Consider the following 24,147-nt stretch of genomic DNA (forward strand, 5'->3'; position numbering starts at 1 on the left):
TTAAATATTGCGCAATTTTTCAAATATTCGAGCGAAATCCATAAAGATTCCTTTCATTGTGGTCAATCCAAAAATTTTGTATTCAGTTTCTATTCAAACTCTATTTTAATCGGCAATCAAATCATCTATATGAGCACTTTTTTTTTTTAACAAAAATTGATATAAAAAAACTAATTCTCCAAAATTTCTTCACAATAAATGCTCATCTATACCTTTGTCTGTCATTATCTTGAGAATCTCTCACACTAAAAACTCTACAAAAGACTAAAATAAAGGTAAGATAGAGTTTTCACATTAGCATGGTTTCCAAAATTATCAAATTAGGTAAAATTTATTATATAAAAACTTTACAAAAGACTAAAATAAAGGTAAGAATATCTAAAATATGAAAAATATGAACTTTTCTAACGTAAAAAGAACGGTGAGAGTAATTAAAACTCATGTTATATAATTGACTTACAATTTTTACAAACTCTTACGATATCTTTGACTATAGGATTATTGAGAACTGTAAGCTTAATTACAACTATAATGCACTTGAAAAAATTGTGGTCAATAAGTCAATATGTTGGCAGAATTCCCTTAATTACTTATTTGATAAGTTTTCCAGTGAATCAAGTAAAATAAGCAAATTGTCAACTAATTAATGAAGGGTAACCAAGTGATTAAGCAAAAGATTAAACAATAATCACAACATATTTATAATAATAGTGTGTGTATATATATATATAGCTAGATACATTGTATTAAGAAGAGAACAATGTATTTATATTTATATTTATTTTCTTAATGAAGCATTCTTGTCGTAAGCTGGCTATTTATTTTATTAATTAGATATAAAATAATTAGCAGCTTTTGTCCATTTCCTAGTTAAAAGTGAACCCATCAATTAAATATTTTAAAAAAAGGAAATAGTATTAATTTTATTTAAGTATTTTTTTTTAATTTAGTGAAGTTTTTTAATTTGTATCCAATTGTTGTATATTAGATTCATACAACTTCAACCCCAACAGCTGGATTAAGGAATAATGACATAATTAATGGAGAATACAACATCATTAAAGTTAATCTAATGACTAAGATTGAAGTTGTATAATATTTGCACGTTACATGTAGTTAGGTTATTATTTTTCAAAAGAATAATTTAAATATGAGATTTATTTATAGATATTTTTATTTATGAAGAGTGCCGAAACCGCTTTGTCGGGTATAACGAAAAAAAAAATTCCTTGTTTTTGTGAAGATTAATATATATATTTGCATCCACGTTCATTGTCCTTGTCAGAACGAGGTTTTAGCAGGCTGGTTTTCTGCTTTAGATAGATTTTCTTTTCTTTACTTTCTTTTTCGTTTTTTTTTTTTTTTTTTTTTTTTTTTTTTTTTTTTTTTTTTTTTTTAAGTATAGTGCACGTAGAAACATTATTAAAAACAATGGTTTTGTTTTGCGCTTTTGTGATTGAATAGACTTATGATATAAGGATATAAGAATTGAAAATGCTTTTGTTAAAAGTGCTTTCAATGAATATTTAATCCATTTATAAGAATTGAAAGAGTGTTGAAACATTCATCTCAATACATTTTTTAATATAAGACTATTTTTGTTTTACAGTTCATTTACTATTGACTTTACAAAGGTCGTCAGCTAAACTCAAGGGTGTTTTACCACTTAAGCTACTTCTAATTTATTATTATATTTAAAAAATTAAGTAGTTAGATTTGATGGAAATTACTATTTCATCTTTGTTATCTAAAAAATTTTGTGAAATCCATGAGGTTTGATTCCATTAAACTACTTTGGCGGATAGTTGCTGCTGATAGCGGATGAACAATGAGTATTTGATAAAAGTGTAATCAGTCGTTGTTGTTCATATGAAATGATCAATAAATGTATGTTTTGAATAAATTAAAATTTACATATAAAAATATTTCTAATCTATTTCTAATGAATTAAAGAATAAGAAAAATAAAAATTAGAAATTAATTAAACTACTATCTTAATCAATAAAATCTATGCATATAGATAAAATTATGTATCTTAATATTAATAACTATATTAATAAAACCTATCTATTTATCTAACAAAAATACAATACAACATAGTTAATATATGTCAATCAATAAAATAATAAAAAGAGTAGAAAAAAATTACTTGATGATAAGTTACGCTATGATCTCCTTTTATTCTCAATGGGCAAAGAAAATATAGCAATGTTAGGAGAAAAAAAAAAGGTATGAGAGATATATTATGTTATTAGCGATATAATATTTTAGTCTATTTATACAAAATACTAATAGCAGGTCACAGAAAGCTCATACATCCAGTCGATAAAACCAGCAGCGTATTGAGAGTTTTATCAGTTACCAGCTGCTGAACACTTTTAATCCAATATTGGACTCCAATAAGTTACCCATTGTATGGAAAAGCCGAATCAAATATTCTCTTACTCACTCCTTATATCGATTTTGCTATTAAGTGAGAGATTGAGTAGTAATCCAGGAGTAAATGTGAGGGACTAAATAACAACCATGAATGAAACAATATCAAATATCATAGTGGACAAAAATAACACTTTTTAGCTGAAGTACGAAGGAATTTAACCGAGTCAAACCTTACGGATTTTACCAATTTCTTCAAACAATAGGGATAGGATAGCATTTCAATTAAATCTGGAGGATTTCATAATAATTTACCGTAAAACAGAAGAAGAATAATAGATGATAAGTCAACTTCAACTATAATATACATATGTTGATTTCAGATTTCAGTTTTCTCGAGCAGTCCAATAAGGCAATCTAGTAACCCTAGGAAGATATTATAATATAAGATGATGCTTCCATCTTTTCTTATCTCTTTATTTCAATTTAAAACTTTTATTATAAAAATATTTAATTAATTAATATTTTATTATCCATTAATTTTATGCTCTAGATTTTTTTTTTTATATACGTTACTTATGTTCCCTGAATGTTTCACATAAGACAAGGAGCAATAACATTTTCATGTGTTTTCTTTTGGAAGGTAGCATTTTCATGTTACACAAAAGCCAACTCAACTTGGAAGCAAACATGGAATTTTTTTTTTAAATTTTCTTTTTTTTAGTGGAAAACTTTTTTATATATGTTTTTCCTCTTTATAAACGGATGAGGTGTCAACATTTAGATCACTAAATTTAATTAGCTAATTTTGATGAAATTTTTATATTAATTGTTGCATTTTGCTTTTCGATCCTGTTGGTAAATTTATAACAAAACGCAAAATTGGAAATATTTTAAACGATTTGCTAATTAATGAATTCTATGTATCAAATTTAGGAAATACTTGACTCGCTTTATACGATACATTCACGAAGAAAAAAAAATATTAAAATTATGTTTAGCAATAACTTTTGAACCAATTTTTAATATTTTGATCAAATTAAATTATATTTCTATTAAGTATAGCTTTCAGCAACATAGTTTTTATAGAGAGAGCTGTCTATGAAACGTTCAACATTATAATGTTTAACGTTTAACTTTTAATTAATTAATTTTTTGACAATCAAAAAAATTTTTTTTTATCCCCCGAAATTCAGTTAATTAACCAACTAATTATAATATTTATTTATTTCCATCACTAACCAATGAAAAATGACGTAGGACAGAATTGATGGATTGCAAGTACACATAAAATTCACCATATGATAAATGTCACAGTCCTCCAAAAATCCAAAGATGGAAACTTGCCCAACTTAAAACATAAAACCGCGTAAAGAAAAACAACCGTTTACATTCCCATATTTGCATTACTGTATGTCATACATATAAGGAAAATCTAGTTGGATATTTGATTTTAATCATTGACCACTCATAAACTATTTTTTAAAAATTTATATTTCAAAAAATAGTAAGAGAGGTATTTTCCATTTTCCATATATTATTTTTCAGAAATAGACAAGGGTCCTTAAAGAGGGTTTTTTGGTTTAAAAAGAATTTAATTTTACATTGAAAGAGAAAGGGATGCAATTTATTTTCACAAGTTTTTATTCTAATTGGAAAGTTTTTTATTTTTGGAAATTCCTTGATTTTTTCCTTGATTTGGATTAGTTTCTATACAACTTTTTGAGAAAGCCATCACTCTATTTGTCTTTTTGTGTGCCTTCTTCCTCTATAAATGACTCACTGGTCACTTTTCTTTAACTCCCCTATTCTCTTGATTTTTCTTCTCCTCTTTTCTTGCTTGAGAGGGAAAAAAGATAAACATAAAATGGAAGAGTTGGGTTCTCTATGGAGCTATGAGGTGGGTTTTTCTCTACTCGTTTTTCTACCATCTGGGTCTTGCTTATTTTGGCATTTAAAGTTTGTTTCTTGACTTCATTGTATTTTCTTTAGCCATTTGGATTTGTTTGTTAATAAATTTTGTTACTTTATATGAATTAAACTGCTTTTTAATGAATCTGCCCCGCTAATAATTTTCATTTCTGGGAGTTCTGTTTGTTTGATGGTATAATATCTTCTCATAAATGGTAATTGAGTTTAGTTCAAGTTAATTCTTCTGTTCTTAGGAGAACATAATTGGATTGAATGTTCAGCTTTTAATGGCATTTGCTTTCAGTCCTCTAAGAGAAAAATTTTCTATTTTCTTTTGTGCATATTCTGTAGACATTAAAGAGTTTTGGTTATTCTTTTTCTTCTTCTTCTTCTTCTGTTTTCCTCCCAGTGAGTGTCTTTATTTTGTTTGGTGAAAAAATGGCCTTATTATGAATTTTTCTTTTTTGCAATTTTGTTTTTTGGTTCTGGAAAATGTAAACTTCTTTTTGTCCTGCTAGGAATATAACATGCTTAAGTTGAAACTTGATGAGTGCAAGATTTTGTCAGTATTGCCATGGGGACCAAACTATGTCAATTATAGTTTTAAAAGTTAGGTTTAATTTGGTCATACTTCCATTCTCCCTCTTTTGTTCTTTTTTTTCCCCTTCATAAGTTTTTCCAAAAAATTAAAAAAAAAAATCACTATTTGGCTTGAGTTAGTAATTAATGTTTTTTCAAATTTTTTTGACAGAGTGTTGATGAATTGAGGCAGAAGCTATTATGCACAACAATTGAGCTAGAGGCATTCAAAGGAGAAGCAAATGAAGAAATTAGAAAACACAAGGAAGATAAGAAACATTTAATTGATCTTCTGAAAATGGCATATAAAGAAAGAGATGAAGCAAAAGACCAGTTACAGAAGCTTATTAACAAGCTACTGCCTTCAAATTCTACTGATATAAATCAAATTATACTCCAACCGCAACCTGGGAGCCCTCTTGTTATACCCATGAAGGCAAATTCAAGCATAACAGAATCCAATAGTTTATCTGATACATATAATGCAGTTACTTCACCAGATCTTTCTAGTATGAACATGGCAGATTCAGGTCATATTGACTTTGTTAATAAGGCATATGTTCAAGAATATAATACTTTTGTCTCACCTATAGTTCCGAAAATTGATCCTGCTGATGCTGCTATTGATAGTCTTGTTAATGGAAAAAATTTGCCTCAAAAAGGGAAACTTTTACAAGCTGTGACTGAGGCAGGTCCTCTTCTGCAGAACTTAATTGTTGCAGGCCCACTTCCGCGGTGGCGAAATCCTCCTCCATTGCAGACTTTTAGGATTCCTCCAGTTTCTATCAAAGGATGTGAGAAAGCTGTTGCAAACGCAAATTCTGCTGCACAAAAACCATTGAATTCAATTTCTTATCCTGATATGTGTCGCGGGTCGTCTCAAATGTGTTCTGCTTCTGTGTTAAATTTTGCTACTGGTGGAGCATCTTCATCTGGTTTAGACAGTGGTTATGGTTGGCCCTTAAATTCTGCCAAAAGACAAAGATTTCATTGAGAATTTGAGACTATGTTCCTTATATATATATAAATATTTTTTGTAAAAAATTTAATCTCACTGCTGGATGGTGTAAAATAGATCTCTGTTTTGGGATGAAAATGTTACATTTCTTGCTTCTTCTTGATTAATCAGATTTAGTTTTCTTTTTTCAATTTCTATGATAATCAAGAATATGAAGAAAATAAAAATTTTGCGGACCACAGACATATCAATATCGGTTTGCACCGAATGTTGACTTGATAAAATAAGACAGCATAGTTTTTTTTTCCATTTAGAATAATTTTTTACATTGATCGACTTAATTACGCAATTGAAGACTCAACAGGAAACAATTTATATTTTGAGACGGAGAGACCAGTAATTTACTGCCAAGGAATCTATACTTTTTTTCTATGGCTTGCAATTAGAATAGCAGCATATACTTTCTTGGAATGGAAGTAAAGTCCAATTCATGCTCTGTCAATTTTATTCTCTCAAAGTTATCAACAAATAATATTTCTATTTGTTTCTACAATGATTTAATCGTTGCATAATATCTTTATTCACAACATAATTAATCTTGGATGTTATAATTATTATTATTATTATTATATCAATGAATTTTCATTTTACATTCAAAGATTGATCATAGCATGCTGCCACTAACTTCAAGTCCACCGCCAGTTTCAGAATTTCATCCAGAAGACTTTCCTTCGCAACAATGGAATCCATATGTGATCGGTCCGCTTATTGCTATGTGCATTGTTGTTGTTATATTCAGTTACTACAAAATAATAAAACGACTCTGTTGTGCGCTAAATACACTTACTTTCTCCAGAAACCATGTCCAAACGAGGCATTTAAGTGTCGAAGATCCTTCGTTGCAGTATCAGAGCCACGGACTTGAATCCATAGTTATGGATTCTCTCCCTATTTCACAGTTCAAGAAGGAGAAGGAGCAGGAAGAAACGCGACAAAGCAACAGTGAATGTGCGGTTTGCTTGGGGGAATTCGAAGAAGGAGAATGGCTTAAACATCTGCCAAATTGTGCTCATGTGTTTCATGTCGCGTGTATCGATACTTGGTTTCAGACTCATTCGAGTTGCCCTCTTTGTAGGTCTCTTGTTTATGAAAATTCTATTTCTATCAACACGTTGATAGAGAGTCTACAGAGGGAAGATTTTTTCCATCAAAGAGCAGAATATTACCAGATCTTACGCTCTCAGATCTTTCGCAATTCTGCAACTAGACCTTAAGAATTAGGTTTTGGATTTGTTTCATCCCGTTATAGAGAGAACCTGTAAATTTGAGAGCTTTGAGAATTGCCTGAAGAATGAACTCATGAAGCTGGGTTTCCAGCAATTAGGGTACAACAAGATGGAGCAAACAGAGATAACTTGAAGTCGGGCTTGAAGCAATTAGGGCAAAAGAAGATGGAGCAAACAGATAATTTCTTGGATTTGTAAATGTAAACGTTGCTGTAAATTTCAATGAGTGGGAAAAAAGTACTTGAATTGCGTTCAGCATAAAAATAGTGCGCAAGAACCACAAAACGTGTAATACCAAAGCATTGCTTAAATGCATTGAATAAACTTCTGACGTTTAGGATAAATTTTAATCAATATAATATAGACTTACAACAAGACGGATTATTGGGGAACAGGGACGAGGTGGCCTACAGTGTAAGTGCATCTAAGCCTTTGAACAGAACTTTAATCAAGGGATTTGCCTAATTAAACATCATTTGGTAGCTTGACACAGCATAATTCAGAACAAGTAAATTGAAACTTCAAACCTAATTCATATGTTTAAAAAGATGAAGCATAACCAAACAGCAGTAACACAGGTTTACAAGTTTTAACGTAATTTAAGAAATATTCCTGCTTGATGTCACAACAATAATAACTTACTCTTCAACAAAACAAAATGAAGAAAATTAGAAAAAAGCCAGGAACTAATTTAGATGATGCCAATTTTGTTTGCCACATCCAATGCATCGTAGTCTGGTGTCAACCTTACATATGCTTTCTTTGTTCCATCAGGCCTGGAGCACAAAATAAATAAATAAATAAAATTTTCAAAAAGATTTTGCAAGAAACTAGTAAACACGTTACATAGACAATATAACAAGAGAAAACCATATGTTCATTGGTTCTCCATGGTAATTCAACTTATGAGCAAACAAGCAGCATATATTGATTTCGAAAACATCCATTTCAAACTTCAATATCTTAAACATAGACAATCTTGGACTGCAATTTGCACAAGAAAAAAGATACATCATTAGGTAAATTGAGATACTAGTGTCGTAACGAGAGAACTAATTATCAGAAGAATGGCATGTTCTGCATGCAAAAATATAGAGTTGTGACAGCTCATCATTTGATATGTACTTGTGTTGGCTTGGCTGTGGTAATTGTCAAGTCCAAATACAAATAATGCTAAAATTTGATTTTTATCATCCCCATTTTCCCGTTCTATTCCTATGCTTACCAAAACATTGAAGGAAAAGCAGAACAAGCAATTATTGGCTAATGCCATGAGCATGAGATTCTCCGGATTTCAGAACATTTAGAGGTTCTATTTAATTATTTTTTTAGGCTACAAGAACTCAACAATTATGCCAGCTTTTGCAAATTCAAGTTTCAAATTTTGGTCAACCATTAAAAGAACAACAGGGATCGATAACCAACCTTATCAAGGTATTCACTTTCTTGGCTTGAATATCATACATCTTCTTGACTGCATCCTTGATTTTTTTCTTGTCAGCACGAAGATCAACAATGAAAACTAAGGTATTGTTATCTTCAATCTTCTTCATAGCTGACTCAGTAGTAAGAGGATATTTCAAAATCTGATAATGATCAAGCTTGTTCCTTGGTGGAGCACTAATGCGGGGGTATTTGGGATTCCTCTCCTTCTTTAGAGTCTTTGGGCGATGGAATGTGACCTTGGTTCTGATCTTCTTAGCTTTCTTCTTAAAGGTTGGTCCAGACTTCACAGCTTTTGCAGCCTTGACAGCTTGTGCCTTTGCATCAGGCTTTTTTGAACTATCTGCTTCACATTCAGAATACATGCCAAAAAATCAAGGAAAAGAAATACCTATAAACATGCATATAAGACATCATAGCTTAACAGTATAACAGTCCCTGAACTAAATTAAAAGATGGATTAAAAATAACCAAGTTGAAAGCCATCTTTAACAATAATTTTTAAGCTCAACTTAAAGCATACAGAAGTCTTAGCAAGACTAATCATCAAATTTCCATCTCAGTTTATACAATTAAAGACTAATAAAGCAGCTTAAAACACACTACTCATAACATATGTCACTGAAAAGAAATGTTGATATATGCTATACATTGATGCTGCCAAATTTTTTTTGCAAGATTATGACTCAAACATAGACTTAATTAAAGTACTGATTGAAACAATGTCATTACAAAGAATCCCATCTATCAAATATCTCCTTAAACCATTAAACGATAATATATATATAATAATTAATAAATAGCAAGAGAAAACAGTAGTACAAAATTACCTAACAATCCTTCGTTTCCTCTAATCCTAACCTCTACATCCACCAAAAATACAAATTATCTGCTTATGATAACTAAAAGGCCAAATGAACTTCCATAAACAAATTGCACATTACTTGTCTTTGCATTTCAAAGACTAAAACATGAAACAGAGTACTAAACAAGAATGAAACAATCAATAACACATCACAAGTTCAAGCTTCCTATCACGAGTCTAAATATAAAAAAGCATACCTTTTGGTGCCATTGCTGCTAATCCAGAAAAAGTTTGCTAATCACTCGAAACCCTAAAAACACAAACAGAAAAATGTTAATAGTCACCTTGTTTATAGTTAAATGAAAGCATATTCATATGGAAGAAAGAGTGACACCTGTTAGCGAACAGCAGCCGGGCTGTACCTAGGGTTTGTGGGCGGTAGGGGAAGAAGGGTTTTATAAAGAGTATACTAATGGAATTACCATAATATCCATTTTTTGTGTAATATTTACCATAGCGAGTTGGGTTTTATAGATTGGGCCAAGAGACGCCGGCTTGGGATCGTGCTATTGGGCTGAAATGCTTAGTCACTTTGTTATATAAAAATCCTGAAGCCGATCTCTCTCTCAATTCTTAATTTTTTTTTTCCAAAATTCTAAAAGTAAACTGAAAATAATAATAATTAATTAAAATTAAAATTTTGGTTAGTGGACAAATAAATTTATTCTTCACCAAAAATTGATGGAATTTTTTTTTATTACTGCTTAAAATAAAATATTTAGTAAAGGAATAATAAATGTATTGTTGTGGGTTATTGGATGTGTTCAATTATTTAATTTCAACTTACTAAATAATTTATTGGGTATTTCATTTGAAAGCTATATTACCATTTTTTTTTTTTTTGACATTTGAATTACGGATTATATTAATAAGAGAAGAAACGAGCAATACAAGTAGGAGCACTATTCCAAGTTTGAAAACAAGCTCCACTAAGGATTGATTTAGCCAATACATGAGCTATATCATTTGCTTGTCTTCTAATCCAAGCCAATGTAACATTAGGCAATTGGACTAAGAGTAGTTTAGATTCAGAGATGACAAAACCAAACTCGGACCAGTCGTGGACAGAACGCCTCATAGCATAACAGACTTGAAGGCAATCGATCTCAACCTGAATCGTCAGATTAGGGTGTCCCGACAGCACCCAGGTTAATACCTTTCTTAACTCCTGAGCTTCTGCTACTGCTGGAGAAGAGCAACCATGCAATGAAGATGTTGTTGCTGATACAAATCCGCCATGGCAGTTTGAGAGTACAGCACTGACAGCTCCATGGCCGGCAGATGAGCTATATTACCCTTTTGATTCACGCTTTGGCCGAGATGGATTCATGCTCTGGCCGAGAGTGATAGTTAGGTACAACCCTTCCAGCAACTCTAAGTTTCAGATATTTGAACTTCTAGATATAGTTATTTAATATTTAGAGATGCAGTTCACGTTAAAAAAAGTTTCATATTGTTTATTGACTACATTTGAAACTTTTAAAAAAGTGGAGTGGAGACGTAAGTTTTGAATTACTTTATTGTTTAATTTTATGTCACAAACTATGATAATTAACCAAGAAAATCACATGAAAACAATATAATAATTTGTTGCAAATCTTCAGTTCTATTGTTCATATACAATGAATTTGTTCATTCCAAGCTATAATAATTAGAATGACTGAAAAAAAAAATTTCATATAAATAAACCAAAACTTCAAAACCCTATGTGATGCAAAGAGAGCTGCCTTTTCAATCCAATATGAGATTTCATACTTTGTTATATAATTTTGAATCGTCTCTCATTCTTCTTCTTCAGGTGAGTCTGTGTTATTTACATTTGGTTTGGTGAATCCAGCCAAAGGTCCTTGTATATCAGAACCATAAATATGACCCATCTTGGTGCGCTTTGTTTCTAAGTATATTTTGTTTTCCTCTGTAATGGGTGTCAAAACTGGAACTCTTCCAATAACTGCTAAACCATATCCTTTCAATCCAGTGAATTTTGCAGGATTGTTAGTCATTAATCGCATTGTTTGAACCCCTATGTCTCTTAGAATCTGCAGACTCCAAATATAAACAAAGCAAAGATTATGAAGTTTCGTATGTTATATTTTACTTTTCATGTTTAATATCCACGAAAATTAATCCATTTCACTCTTATTCAACTAATTAAGAATCATGCCTTTGCTGCACATTGCGGGCTGCAATTCTTTCTGCTAAATTAAAGAGCTGTGCAAGTAAGAAATTATATAAGTTCGGCATTTTAAAACCGACCTGAGCACCGATGCCATACTCACGAGCATCAACAGCTAAACCAAGTTCAATATTAGCCTGAACAGTGTCATGACCTTGATCCTGCAAATTGTAGGCTCGAAGTTTATGACCAAGGCCAATCCCTCTTCCTTCATGACCTCTAAGGTAGACCACAACACCTCTACCAGCTTTTTCTATTAACTGCATTGCCAAATCCAACTGATTTCCACAATCACATCTAGCTGATCCAAATATATCTCCAGTTAAACACTCTGAATGAACTCTTACTAAAACATCTTGTCCTTGTCCAATATTACCCTGTAAGTAAATTTGTCTACTTTAAAGTGGAAAAGAGGAACAGAAACCAAAGCCGTAAGCGCATTTTTTATACCTTCACGATAGCTATATGTTCTGTCCCATCCAACTTTGATCTATAGCAATAAGCTTGAAATAGACCCCATTTTGTTGGCAGGCGAGAAATAGCAGTTCTCTCAACCAAATTTTCTCTCTTTCGTCGGTACCTATAAAGTAACACTTCATATTTCAATACATTTCTCAGCAATTTATGACAGATGTAGGAGTAATTCTGTACTTATAATGTCTTAGTCTTGGAGATGATTCTAAGACTACTGAGCTAAAACAAACAAGTTTTTCCTAAGGCACTTATCAGAATCATTTCCAAGAAATTTAAAACATGTCAGCAAAAATGGTTAGGCATCTTTTATTACCTTATTAAATCAGTTATTGAGACAACTGATATGTTATGCTCCAATGCCAACTTTCTTAAACTAGGTAAAGAAGCCATGGAACCATCATGCGAATCAACAATAGCTGAAAGAACAGAAATTGGCTGCAAACCAGCCAACATTACCAAATCTACAGAAGCCTCAGTATGACCAGCTCTCCTCAAAACCCCACCATTTCTATACTTAAGTGGAAACACATGGCCTGGCCTTCTAAAATCTTCTGGCTTAGATTCAGGAGATGAAAGAGCAAGAACAGTCTTTGCTCTATCTGCTGCTGATACTCCTGTGGAAGTTCCCATTTTCACATCCTGATAAAGCAAGAAAAAAAATTGGCTTAATAATATTGGAGTCGATTAAAAAAGGAAGACTTTAAAAAGATGAAGATTATTCTACAAGAACAAGATCCTACCACTGTGATAGTGAAAGTGGGAGCAGAAGAGTCTTCATCTTCAGTTTCTGGAGACATTAGAGGAAGCTTTAGCCTTTCAAGATCATCCTCTTTCATGCCTACAGGAACAATCCCTGACCCATGCTTAATCATAAAGGCTATATGTTTGGGACTTGTAAGAGAAGCTGCCATCACAAAGTTTCCTTCAACATTCCCATTTTCATCATCTACAAGGATCACAAACTGAAAAAGGTTTACCCAATAATCGTCATTAACAAAATTTCAATAAGTGTAGGTTTGTTTTGCTCTGGAATTAGGAATAGAATTCCAAATTTTTTGCTTCACAAACAATCTACAATTTTTTAAAATTTTCATATTAGAATAACTGAATATATATTAAATGATACTTGCTTTAAAATACAAGTAGTCGAGTAATAGAAGCGAGCCCAAGTAAAACTAGTCATGAGGATTTCAAAATTTCTCTAATGCGAAAATCCACCTTCCATATACTAGAAAGGATACAAAATGCTTAAAATAGAGATTCATAATTCCATATTAAAATGAACCAAAACATGCCTAAACTAATAGGAAACTATTGTCAAAGAGATTAGAAATATTTGGTTTTCACCTTTCCTTGGCGAAGAGTGTTGAGTGCCTGTTCAATAGAAGAGTAGCCTGGAGTTGGACAGTCAGGATCACCCTCAGCATCACTAACGAAGAAATCGATGGTTTCAGGAGTAATTTCAGCATCAAGTGTCCCAAATGGTGCAGAACTGGATTCATCAAAAGCATCTAACAAAGATCCATTTTCACTTCCCTTGAAAGAACTTTCATTAAACAAATTTCCACTACTCACCCTAATAGCCCAAAATGTTGGACTAAAAATCTTGTTTTTGTATAACCCAATTCCAGTAGTATTGGTGGGAGCTGCAAAAAGTCCATGAAAACTGAAACGAAGCATAATAAGAATGTTTTCAATGTTAATTATGTCAAACCATAAAGAAAAACAAGAAAAGTTTGAGTTTTTTTTTTTGTGTTGTATAAAAATACTTATACCATGAATTAATGGAGATACGAGGAGGAGTAGTGTGGAGAGTGAACAAAGCACAGTCCATGGAAATGAAATGTTTGTTTCTGCTTTTTATTTGTTTTTTTTCTTCTTTTCAGATATCAAGAAATTTCTCTGGTAGTTAGTTTCTCCAATCTCAACAGGGTATGCATGCAGAGAACAAAGGCCCACCTCAAGTTTTGGATTGCGTTTCTTTTCAGAGCCCTTCTCTGTCTCCATGTTTTTATCTTATCGAAAAAAAGAATATTAATAATGAAAAATAATCGACCACAGTGGGAGTCGAACCCACGACCTTTTGATCCGAAGTCAAACGCGCTAATCCACTGCGCTATGCGGTCGGTTGTTTATTTTTTGGAGAATAACATTTATATGGTAATAAGTTTTGAAATTTTGTCTTCCATGGTTTTCTTTTTTTTTTTTTTTTAATTCAATGGAGAAAAGACAATAATTCTTTTTTGGTTACTTTATTAAAAAAATATTCAATCATTTTCCTTAAAGGAAAAACTATTGAAAATTGTTTATATATTATTAATATTTTCACTTTCAAAAGGTAATTAATTTGATTTTTCCACTTCCGAGTTAGTGCACCAAAAAGTAATTTGAGCCTAATGATCAACGCAATGTTTAAATATAAATTATTAACAGTTAAAAATGTATCACTATAAAAGAAGATTATTGTCACGATCCATTTCCGTGGGCCAGACCGGCACTAGGACCTGGATGGGCTTAAGGCCCCCGAAACTCGTAGTAAGCCTAAATTATTTAAAACTCATATGCTATTCATAATTGTGGATTTAGGCCCAATAATTTATTTCACAAATATATCCAAATAATAAATGTCTATACTTTATTTATTCATTTACAACTCAGTTGGAATACAATTGCGGAACTCTACTCCATAATTCACTATTCTTTGCATTTACATATTTGATACAATGATTATTACTCCTATCGATCCATATCTCGTTCATTCAATTAGACTCCACGATTCTTCTTTCCATCTATTACCTGGGGAGGGTTGGAGGGGGGTGAGTATTAAACTCAGTGAGTAGAATTAGATAACCCTCTCACCCCACACAATCATACAAATGCTAAAATAATTTTATGTGATCAACCGTTAAATTATGTGATCATGCAGTTTGGCACACAAATGACAATACAACAGCAATCACAAATATTATCACCTTCATATAATCACATCACGTGGCAATTAGTCAGTGGAGTCACCGAAACCCGATGAGCCGTCCTCCCATATGGCCCATCCTCTCACATGTGCACCAGGGAGCCAATCCCCCATTCTGGCCGACCGGTTTAATCCTCACACAACCAGTCCTCTCATTATTTTTCCAGTCTCTCTCTCTCTCTCTCTTTTTTTTTTTTTTTTTTTTTTTATCAACAGGAGGCAACCCGGTCGTCTCCATCAAATCTAGATCATCAGGCGCTCACAACAAGAGGCCACCCTGCGGGCTGCGATCAAATCTAGATTATCAGGTGCGCCCAATAAAGAAGCCAACCTGTGATTTCAGTATAATCTCTTTTTTTTTTTTTATACCAACAGGAGGCAACCCGGTCGTCTCCATCAAATCTAGATCTTCAAGCGCTCACAACAGGAGGCCACCCTGCAGGCTGCAATCAGATCTAGATTATCAGGTGCGCCCAAAGAGACCAACCCGTGGTTTTCCATATCATACAGATCAGAACAGTAGGTACACACGGGGGCGCCGATGTCCCATTTACCCGGCTAACAGAAATTAGAATCAGGATCCATATAACAGTAACAGTCTCACAAACCCATGGTGACCCACTTCATCCCAATTCCACACAAACAAGGCACAGCAATATCACATCACAGATAATCAAGCAATTTCTAATATCAACAAATAGTGCAGCACGATATGGCAATTCAACAAAATAATGCATGATAACATTTAGCCGTGAATGCATGAATGCAGGCGGATGATACTAGTTATCTAACACTACTCACAGTTCTTTATTGTCCTCTAAAAAGACTGCCTTTCTAGCCACATGCTTCCAGCCTTTGTCCTCGCATTTTTGAATTTTTATAATCCTCTAAAATAAACAAGAAAATTCTAAGTAAGAATTCTAATTCGGAAAATTATATTTTACATTCGTTTATTAGTTTTGGTTACCAGTCATTTAATCCACTTATTAAATTAAACTATATATATATATATATATATGGTTTTCTAATTTATATATTTATTCTAATTTATCAACTTTAAATAAAAGGTTAAGTAATATTTGATAATAATACTAATAAGAATACTAATATTAATAATAATATTATTATTAATAAGAATAATATGATTGATAATATAATATTACTTAACAATAATAATTTTATTCGTACTATCTATTAGAGTTCTAAAAATAATCTAATTCCTATCGAAATTTCGGCAGCATCTCCCCTAAAAGTTGGACTATCTACCTGTTAAAAATATCAACAATTTATCAAACCACACAGCCCATTCATCGGGCAATCAATCAAATCAAATTTCCCATCCTCCTTCAATCTCAACATCACCGCACAATCAAAATTATAATTTACAATAACATTATATCTAAACTACCTTAATCCACACTTAAATTCTATTAATATGTCATTATCAATGTTCCTTAATTAAATCAACACTAATATTATAAATCAATTAACTACTCATAGTTAATAAATTAAATTAACTAAATTAATTAACTACAAATAATAAAATTAATTTAATTAAATAATATTACTAAAATTAAATTAACTAACCAAGATTACTAAAATTAAATTAATTAACCACAATTAATAAAATAAATTCATACCCAAACAAAATATTATTTTCTTGCAGGATTTGGGATTTTACGCGTATCGGATTGAAACTACGCGTGTTGGAAGCGATTGGACCACCTGAGATCGATGCAGGAGGGGCTGACTTGCAATGGTGGCGCGACCTGGTGGCGGAGCAGCTGGCGGCGCAACTGCAGGCGCGACAGATATGCTCCTGGTGGTCGGAGACGCGCTGGAGCTGCAACTGAGCTGAGGCTGTAACATCCCTTCCCGGTCCACCCGTTAACCCGAATGAACCGAGCCGAGACGCTACAATGTGGTTGAACTTATGTCCTGTCATGCTTATATCATTCTGTATGCTAAATAAGAATATAAAACACTCTCAATTAAACTTCAGACTTCCAATCTCCAACTAATCATCCTAACACAACAACACTTTATCTATATAGTCATAACTGTATAAATCCTCAAGAGCATGTCATATCCAGCAATTAATTGCATTCATGATCTATATCAAGTCTTAATGACCTAATCAAACCAACTATAGTAAAATATTTCATATTCAATCATTTTCTCCAAATACTTACACCACAATAATTACATGCTTTAAATATATTTTCAATCACATAAGCTCTAACAAATGTAATAATTATACATGCCATAAATCTTAATACATGCCATAATTCTTAATTATACAACTCTCAATCTACTATGACCAAATTAGTCACGTCTGCTTTGATAGTACTCTTCAAGTCTTCAAGTAGCAACCACGATCTTCAACCTACGCGTGATAAAAATCGACGCGCTGAGTATAAAACTCAGTGGTGCTCATAATTCACATGCTTAACAAAGTGTGACGACAACTAACTGAAAACCCAAATTGCATAAAAGCATTGAAAATCATAGATTTAGTAAATTTCAACACAAATGTATCTTTATAGCAAAGAATAAACTTCTAATTCACACCATAATCACATAACTCCTTTAGTTCTAATTATCTCATAACTCCTTTACATGAACCTTTAATCACATATTATGATACTATCATGATCTTACCTGCTGTTCATTGTGTTGTATGAATGAAATCAATAAACATGGAAGAATACATAACAGTATATGTTCATTGTCTTACTTGCTATTCATTATGCTGTATGACTTATGCACTTTTAGTCACATCATATAAGTTACGATTAATAACATCTCATGACTGTATGGCTCTTTACAGAATCAATAATTAAACGTGTAAGCATATATAGCATTATACTTTCATGATCTTACCTGATGTTCTTTATGCTGTATGAATTCTGCAACTTTGATTAAACTCGGTGAATATCACAATGAATAAAGAAACATAGAAACATATAAGCACATACATATGTAGAAATAAACATGTACTTACATATGAAATGTAAGCACACATATCATGATATTTTCATTTTACCTTGATGATCTTTCTTGCTGTATAGTATACTGTATGATTCATGCAATGTTATGTCAAGATATCTGTATGGCTCCATAAGGTTATAGTGAAACCGAAGTGATAAGAAAAACTGTATGAAACTGGATGAAACTGTATGCTTGGCTGCTATGGCCTATATAATCATATCCACTCAACGGCCTGTAGCCGGAGTACCAAACTGTATGGGGCGCAGATCTGTTATTCTATGTCGCGACATAGCCTTATCTACATGGTTTCTACCTAACCTCAATGGAGCATATTAATGGTATGTCAATAGATAAAACAAATGCATAGTAACCGTGTCATAATTTGCATGCTTGCATTTTGTGTTTATACATGTGTTCATGTTGTCTTTTTGCTTTAAAATGGTTGAAGACATACAAGTTGAGAAAAGGAATACAATTGCATAGCATTCATAACTTCATACACCATAGTGTTTACCTCATTTCACATCATTTGCATGCTTGCATGTTGTTTGATGCATGTTCTAATGTTGTCTTTTTGGTTTAAAATGATTGGAGGCATATATGGTAAGCAAAGGAATACAATTGCATTGAAAATGAAGTCCAAAAGAGTTGCCAGACACAATTCACGAGCGCGCCTTGCAAAGTCGCGAGCGCGAGAAGTGCAAATGAGAGTCAGAGAGTTCCAGACACAATTCGCGAGCGCGCAAATGAAATTCGCGAGCGCGCGTCGTGTTTTCCAGCCTGCGCAGTCTGTACTCTTTTGGTCATATCTCTCAATATACAACTCCGATTTGGGTGATTCAAAAACCCATGTAAAGCTAACACATAGAGGAACAAATAACTCTTCTATGAAACTTCCTAATTCCATCATTAAATAGGGAAAAAATCATGGTGAAGTTACTGGTTACTTTTCCAGCAAAACCTGTTTCAGTAAAAACTCAATCTCTACTTCATTTATTCATTTCATCTCATGCTTTTCCACCATTTTCAGTCATCTTTCTCAACATTAAACCACATATCTCCTCATTTCAACACATCACACAAATTATCATGCAAGGAAATGAATTAAACTAAAAGAGATAGCACACCTTCACGCCAAAAAGCTTAAGCTCTTCTTTTTAGCTTCCTTTTTCTTCTACCTTTGAGCTCACCTCTCCTATACATAAAAACTCTTATGAATACTCTAAAAATATCACCAAATGATTCAAGTATGGAATTCAAGAAGGTTTACTTACTTGGATAGAATAGAAGTTGAATTAATGCTTGAATCCCATTAAAATCTTCACTACCATTAAACGTGATGGAGAAAGGAAAGTGGATGAAGGAGATGAAGATGATGAAGGAGATGAAGAAGATAAAGATGAAACATGTAGTGGAATGGAAGTCTCGGGAATACTCCAAAAATATCATGATTTTGTGTGTAAAATTACCAAATGGTCCCTCAAGTGTCACTATGTCACAACTTAATACCTAAGCTTTCTCTTTTAGTGCAAGTAAGTCATAATCCTTATACTTTGATCTTTTTGTTTCCTTCAAGTAAGTCCACTTCTTTTCCTTATTTCAGTTACATCCCATTCTACCCCACTCTGGACTCTAATGGCTCGAACCGGGTTTTGAGTCAGCCCGACTCGACTCTAAGCAACGACTCGATTCAATAGAAAAATGGGACGTTACAGAGGCACTGCTCCTGTCTACGGTGCTCGCTAGATGGAGGCTGTGAAGAACGGCGAGCGACGGTGAGGAGCGGTAGTGGCGTTATGGCTCCGCTCGAGCTGATGGAGGCGCGATCTGCTTCTGCCAGCAACGGAGTCGCAGGCGCAGGGAAAAAGAAAGAGAAAGAAAGAAAGAAAAGAAAAGAAAGAAGAAGAAGAAGAAGAAGAAGAAGAAGAAGAAGAAGAGAGGAGGAGGTGGTGTAACATCCCTTCCCGGTCCACCCGTTAACTCAAATGAACCGAGCTGAGACGCTATAATCTGGTTGAACCTATGTCCTTTCATGCTAATATCATGTTGTATGCTGATTATGATGTCAAGCTGTTGCTTTTTACATTAGGAAAATATAGATATGTACTTAATATTTTTACAAGACATGATACTAATTTTCAAAATGAAATGGGCCCAACTGTGTGCCCTGTACATGCCATGATAAGGATAGACAGAATCAAAATATCCAAATGAATAGCTACCCTGAAGACTGAGTCTTCCACAGATGAACTGCAGCAGTTGTAAGCTGATTCTCTACGGTCCAGTCTCGAAACCTACGAGTTAAATAAATAACTCGCTGAGCAAATAATGCTCAGTGGATATCTCAATTTAATAAGAAATAAAACAATAAACATATAAGCACACATATCATTATACTTTCATGATTTTACCTGCTGTTCATGATGCTGTATAAATTTTGCAACTTTTATTAACCATCGTATATACTTTATAAATAATAAATCACATAACTGCATGGCTCCATAAGGTTATAGTGAAACCAAAGTGATAAGAAAAACTGTATGAACTGTATGAAACTGGATGAATACTGTATGGCTGGGCTGTTATGGCCCGTATATAAATCATATCCACTCAACAGCCTGTAGCTGGAGTACCAAACTGTATGGGGTGCAGATCTGCTATCCTATGTCGCGACATAGTCTTATCTACGTGGTTTCTACCTAACCTTAATGGAGCATATTATGTGTATTGTGATAATACAAGAATTATTTAGAAAATATAATGAGGAATAATGCATACCATTGATAATGTATAAAGTAACTTGCATGGAAATACTCTAGCTATTGCACCCGCGATGCAATTCTTACTAATATTTATGTAACTAAATTTTACCATTTAGATTAAGGAAATTCTTAGTTTGAATTAAGTTCACTTAGAAGGTAAAATGCAGTAATAATTTTCGGGTGAATGAATCTACATATGCATTCCAACATCATTTCTAATGTGTTCTTGAAATCTGCCAGACAGCCTGTACATGTTTCACAAATCCTATCATAACTCTTTCTGTATACGTCCAATTTAGGTTATTCTAAATTCTATGGTTAGCTAACATCTTAAGGTACAAAGTTTTCTTCTATCACATCTCTTAATTACGTTGGTAAGGTAGTCAAACATTGAGCTCAAGTATCAACTGTCAGTCTGCCTTGCTGTTGGGTTCTAGCCTGCACAAGTTATACTATTTTGGTCACAGATCTCAATATATAACTCCAATTTAGGTGATTCTGCCTTCTATGGTTAGCTAACACATTAGACTACAAATTTATCTTCTACCACATCTCTTAATTACGTTGGTAAGGTAGGCAAATATTTACCGAAATGAGCAACTTCTAGTTCGTCCAGACTGTTGATTTCCAGCCTGCACAGTCTGTACTATTTTGGTCATATCTCTCAATTTATAACTCCAAATTAGGTGATTCAAAAACTCATGGACAGATAAAACATAGAGGAACAAATAACTCTTCTATACCACTTCCTAATTCCATCGTTAAACAGAGTCAAAATCAGGGTGAAGTTACTGGTCAATGGTCCAACAAACTGGGTTCAGCATGAAATCAATATCTACTTCATTCATTCAATTCATCCCATGCTTTATCACCATTTACAGACCTCTAATTCAACATTCAGCAATAAATATTTTCATTATCAACACACTACACAAGTTTTCATGCAAGAAAATGTGAAAAACTAAAAGAGATATCAAACCTTCAACCAAAAGAGCTTTAAATCCTCTTCTTAGCTTCCTTTTCTTCCAACTTTGAGTTCCCCTCTCCTATACATAATAACTCTTAGAAATCATCTAAAAAATCACAAAAGTATGAAAATCAAGAAGGGCTACTTACTTGGATAGAGTTCTAGGTTGAAGTTAGTGTTTAAATCACATGAAAATGGATGGAGAAAGGAAGGAGATGAAGAGAAAGATGAAAGGAGATGAAGAGGAAGATGAAGATGAAGAAGACGTTGAAGATGAAGATGAAGAAAATGAAGAAGGCAAACTGAAATGGAAGTCTCGTGTAGTCCAAATTTATCTTTGATTGTGTGTTAAAAATTACCAAATAGTACCTATATTTTCCATATGTTACATTTTAATACCTAAACTTTATATTTTAGTGCAAGTAAGTCCTACTCCTTATACTTTGATATTTTTGTTTCATTCAAGTAAGTCCACTTCTTTTACTTATTTAAGTTACATCCCATTCTACCCCACTCTGGATTTAAATGGCTCGAACCGGGTTCTTGTTCGGCCCAACTCGACTCGACTCTATGCAACGATTCGATTCAGTAGGATGTTACAGTTCTACCCTTCTAAATAAAAAACTTCGTCCCGAAGTTTACCTGTTGTGAACAAATGCGGATACTGTTGTCGCATGATTTCTTCAGATTCCCAAGTTGCTTCTTCTGTTTTATGATTCCTCCAAAGAACTTTGACCAATGCTATTTTCTTGTTTCGCAATTCTTTAATTTCTCTGGCTAGGATCTGAACTGGTTCTTCTTCATAAGTGAGATCTGGTTGAATTTCAATCTCTTCTGTTGATAACACGTGTGATGGGTCGGATCTGTATCTCCTTAACATTGATACATGAAAGACATTATGAATTCGATCTAATGTCGAAGGTAACGCTAGGCGATAGGCTAATGGTCCTACACGTTCAAGAATCTCGTATGGACCAATGAACCTAAGACTAAGCTTACCCTTTCTTCCAAACCTTAGGATCTTTTTCCATGGTGACACTTTTAGAAATACTTTATCACCGACCGTATACTCAATGTCCTTTCTCTTTAAATCAGCATAGGACTTCTGTCGATCACTTGCTTCCTTCAGCCGTTTTCTAATGATTTCCACTTTCTCTTCTGTTTCTCTAACCAAATCTGGACCCAAAATCTTCTTCTCACTAAGTTCTGTCCAACACACAGGTGTCCTGCATTTTCTGCCATACAACGCTTCATATGGTGCCATCTTGATGCTCGATTGATAGCTGTTGTTGTAGGCAAATTCCATGAGATGTACATATCTGTCCCAACTGCCTTCAAATTCTATAACACATGATCTCATCATGTCTTCCAGGATTTGAATTACTCTCTCTGACTGGCCATCTGTCTGAGGATGAAAGGCAGTGCTGAAATGTAGTTTCGTTCCTAATGCGTCTTGCAGTTTACCCCAGAACTTCGATGTAAACCTTGGATCACGATCCGATATAATGGATAATGGAACTCCATGTAGTCGAACGATTTCTCTAACATAGATTTCTGCTAACTTGTCCAGAGAATAGTCCATCCTGACTGGTAGAAAGTGCGCAGACTTGGTTAATCTGTCAACAATTACCCATACTGCATCATGCTTCCGCTGCGTCTGAGGTAATCTGGTAACAAAATCCATCGTGATCTGATCCCATTTCCATGTTGGAACTGTTATTGGATGAAGCAACCCAGCTGGCAATTGATGTTCTGCTTTTACTTGTTGACATGTCAAACATCTTGTTACGAAGTTTCCAATGTCTTTCTTCATGCCCGGCCACCAATAGCCTTTCTTCAAATCTTGATACATCTTAGTACTGCCTGGATGCATTGTATATGGACTGTTGTGAGCTTCATGCAGAATCTTCTGTCTGATTTCCCCTTGTGGTACAACAACTCTGTCTTCATAGAACAATACTCCACTGTTATCCAATTTGAATTTCCCACCATGGTCTTCCTGTACTTGTTTAACCCATAGTGCTATGTGCTCATCTTTCTTCTGTGCTTCTGCAACTTCCTGAACCCAAGATGGTTGTACTTGCATTTGTGCTAGAATAGCTCCCTGCTGTTGCAACTCCATGTTGATTCTCATTGCTCTCAAAGCATACAATGGTTTTCGACTAAGGGCATCAGCTACCACATTAGCTTTACCCGGATGGTAATTAATGACATAATCATAATTAGCCAGAATCTGCATCCACTTCCGTTGTCTTGAATTCAGGTCTTTCTGTGTCGGTAAATACTTTAAACTCTGATGATCAGTGTAAATGTAACACTTTTCACCGTATAGATAATGCCTCCATACTTTGAACGCTAGAATAATGGCTGCCAGTTCTAAATCATGGG

The 24,147-nt window shown here is 33.5% G+C and overlaps 4 protein-coding genes, 2 long non-coding RNA genes and 1 other non-coding gene across 9 annotated transcripts; 2 read left to right on the forward strand and 5 right to left on the reverse strand.

Moving 5' to 3' along the window:
* The first annotated feature begins 4,135 nt into the window (after window positions 1–4,135).
* On the forward strand, window positions 4,136–5,978 carry LOC105628207 (uncharacterized). Its single transcript, XM_012209580.4, has 2 exons — window positions 4,136–4,276; window positions 5,039–5,978. The coding sequence occupies exons 1-2, from the start codon at window positions 4,151–4,153 to the stop codon at window positions 5,858–5,860; spliced, it is 948 nt and encodes a 315-aa protein (XP_012064970.2). The 5' UTR covers window positions 4,136–4,150; the 3' UTR covers window positions 5,861–5,978.
* A 259-nt stretch (window positions 5,979–6,237) lies between these two features.
* On the forward strand, window positions 6,238–7,334 carry LOC149498818 (RING-H2 finger protein ATL66-like). The gene has a single exon (XM_089725521.1). The coding sequence runs from the start codon at window positions 6,496–6,498 to the stop codon at window positions 7,096–7,098; it is 603 nt and encodes a 200-aa protein (XP_089581647.1). The 5' UTR covers window positions 6,238–6,495; the 3' UTR covers window positions 7,099–7,334.
* Window positions 7,335–7,623: 289 nt separating this feature from the next.
* Window positions 7,624–9,857, reverse strand: LOC105628206 (large ribosomal subunit protein uL23). Its single transcript, XM_012209579.4, has 4 exons — window positions 9,753–9,857; window positions 9,616–9,668; window positions 8,536–8,896; window positions 7,624–7,886 (listed from the first exon to the last, which is right to left on the reverse strand). The coding sequence occupies exons 2-4, from the start codon at window positions 9,626–9,628 to the stop codon at window positions 7,802–7,804; spliced, it is 459 nt and encodes a 152-aa protein (XP_012064969.1). The 5' UTR covers window positions 9,629–9,668; window positions 9,753–9,857; the 3' UTR covers window positions 7,624–7,801.
* Window positions 9,858–10,288: 431 nt separating this feature from the next.
* RIBA3 (monofunctional riboflavin biosynthesis protein RIBA 3) lies at window positions 10,289–14,063 on the reverse strand. 3 transcript variants are annotated; one of them, XM_012209578.3, is made up of 8 exons: window positions 13,844–14,035; window positions 13,644–13,734; window positions 13,416–13,560; window positions 12,809–13,030; window positions 12,382–12,707; window positions 12,045–12,174; window positions 11,675–11,971; window positions 10,983–11,457 (listed from the first exon to the last, which is right to left on the reverse strand). In XM_012209578.3, the coding sequence occupies exons 2-8, from the start codon at window positions 13,727–13,729 to the stop codon at window positions 11,200–11,202; spliced, it is 1,464 nt and encodes a 487-aa protein (XP_012064968.1). In that variant the 5' UTR covers window positions 13,730–13,734; window positions 13,844–14,035; the 3' UTR covers window positions 10,983–11,199. The 3 variants fall into 3 exon arrangements, with proteins under 3 accessions (XP_020532499.1, XP_012064968.1, XP_012064967.1); XM_020676840.3 differs by lacking the exon at window positions 10,983–11,457 and adding an exon at window positions 10,289–10,751 and having other exon boundaries at window positions 13,416–13,734; window positions 13,844–14,063; XM_012209577.4 differs by having other exon boundaries at window positions 13,416–13,734; window positions 13,844–14,062.
* Window positions 14,064–14,120: 57 nt separating this feature from the next.
* On the reverse strand, window positions 14,121–14,194 carry TRNAR-UCG (transfer RNA arginine (anticodon UCG)). Its single transcript has one exon. It is a non-coding gene; the product is annotated as a tRNA-Arg (tRNA).
* Window positions 14,195–14,678: 484 nt separating this feature from the next.
* On the reverse strand, window positions 14,679–15,949 carry LOC105642016 (uncharacterized). Its single transcript, XR_005177642.2, has 2 exons — window positions 15,841–15,949; window positions 14,679–14,864 (listed from the first exon to the last, which is right to left on the reverse strand). It is a non-coding gene; the product is annotated as an uncharacterized LOC105642016 (long non-coding RNA).
* Window positions 15,950–20,087: 4,138 nt separating this feature from the next.
* Window positions 20,088–22,198, reverse strand: LOC149498819 (uncharacterized). Its single transcript, XR_016322909.1, has 3 exons — window positions 21,909–22,198; window positions 21,772–21,838; window positions 20,088–20,324 (listed from the first exon to the last, which is right to left on the reverse strand). It is a non-coding gene; the product is annotated as an uncharacterized LOC149498819 (long non-coding RNA).
* Window positions 22,199–24,147: the final 1,949 nt, after the last annotated feature.

This window comes from Jatropha curcas, chromosome 1 (assembly GCF_041381405.1).
Source record: "Jatropha curcas cultivar XTBG-Jc1 chromosome 1, XTBG_Jcur_1.0, whole genome shotgun sequence".
Classification (NCBI taxonomy): Eukaryota; Viridiplantae; Streptophyta; class Magnoliopsida; order Malpighiales; family Euphorbiaceae; genus Jatropha; species Jatropha curcas.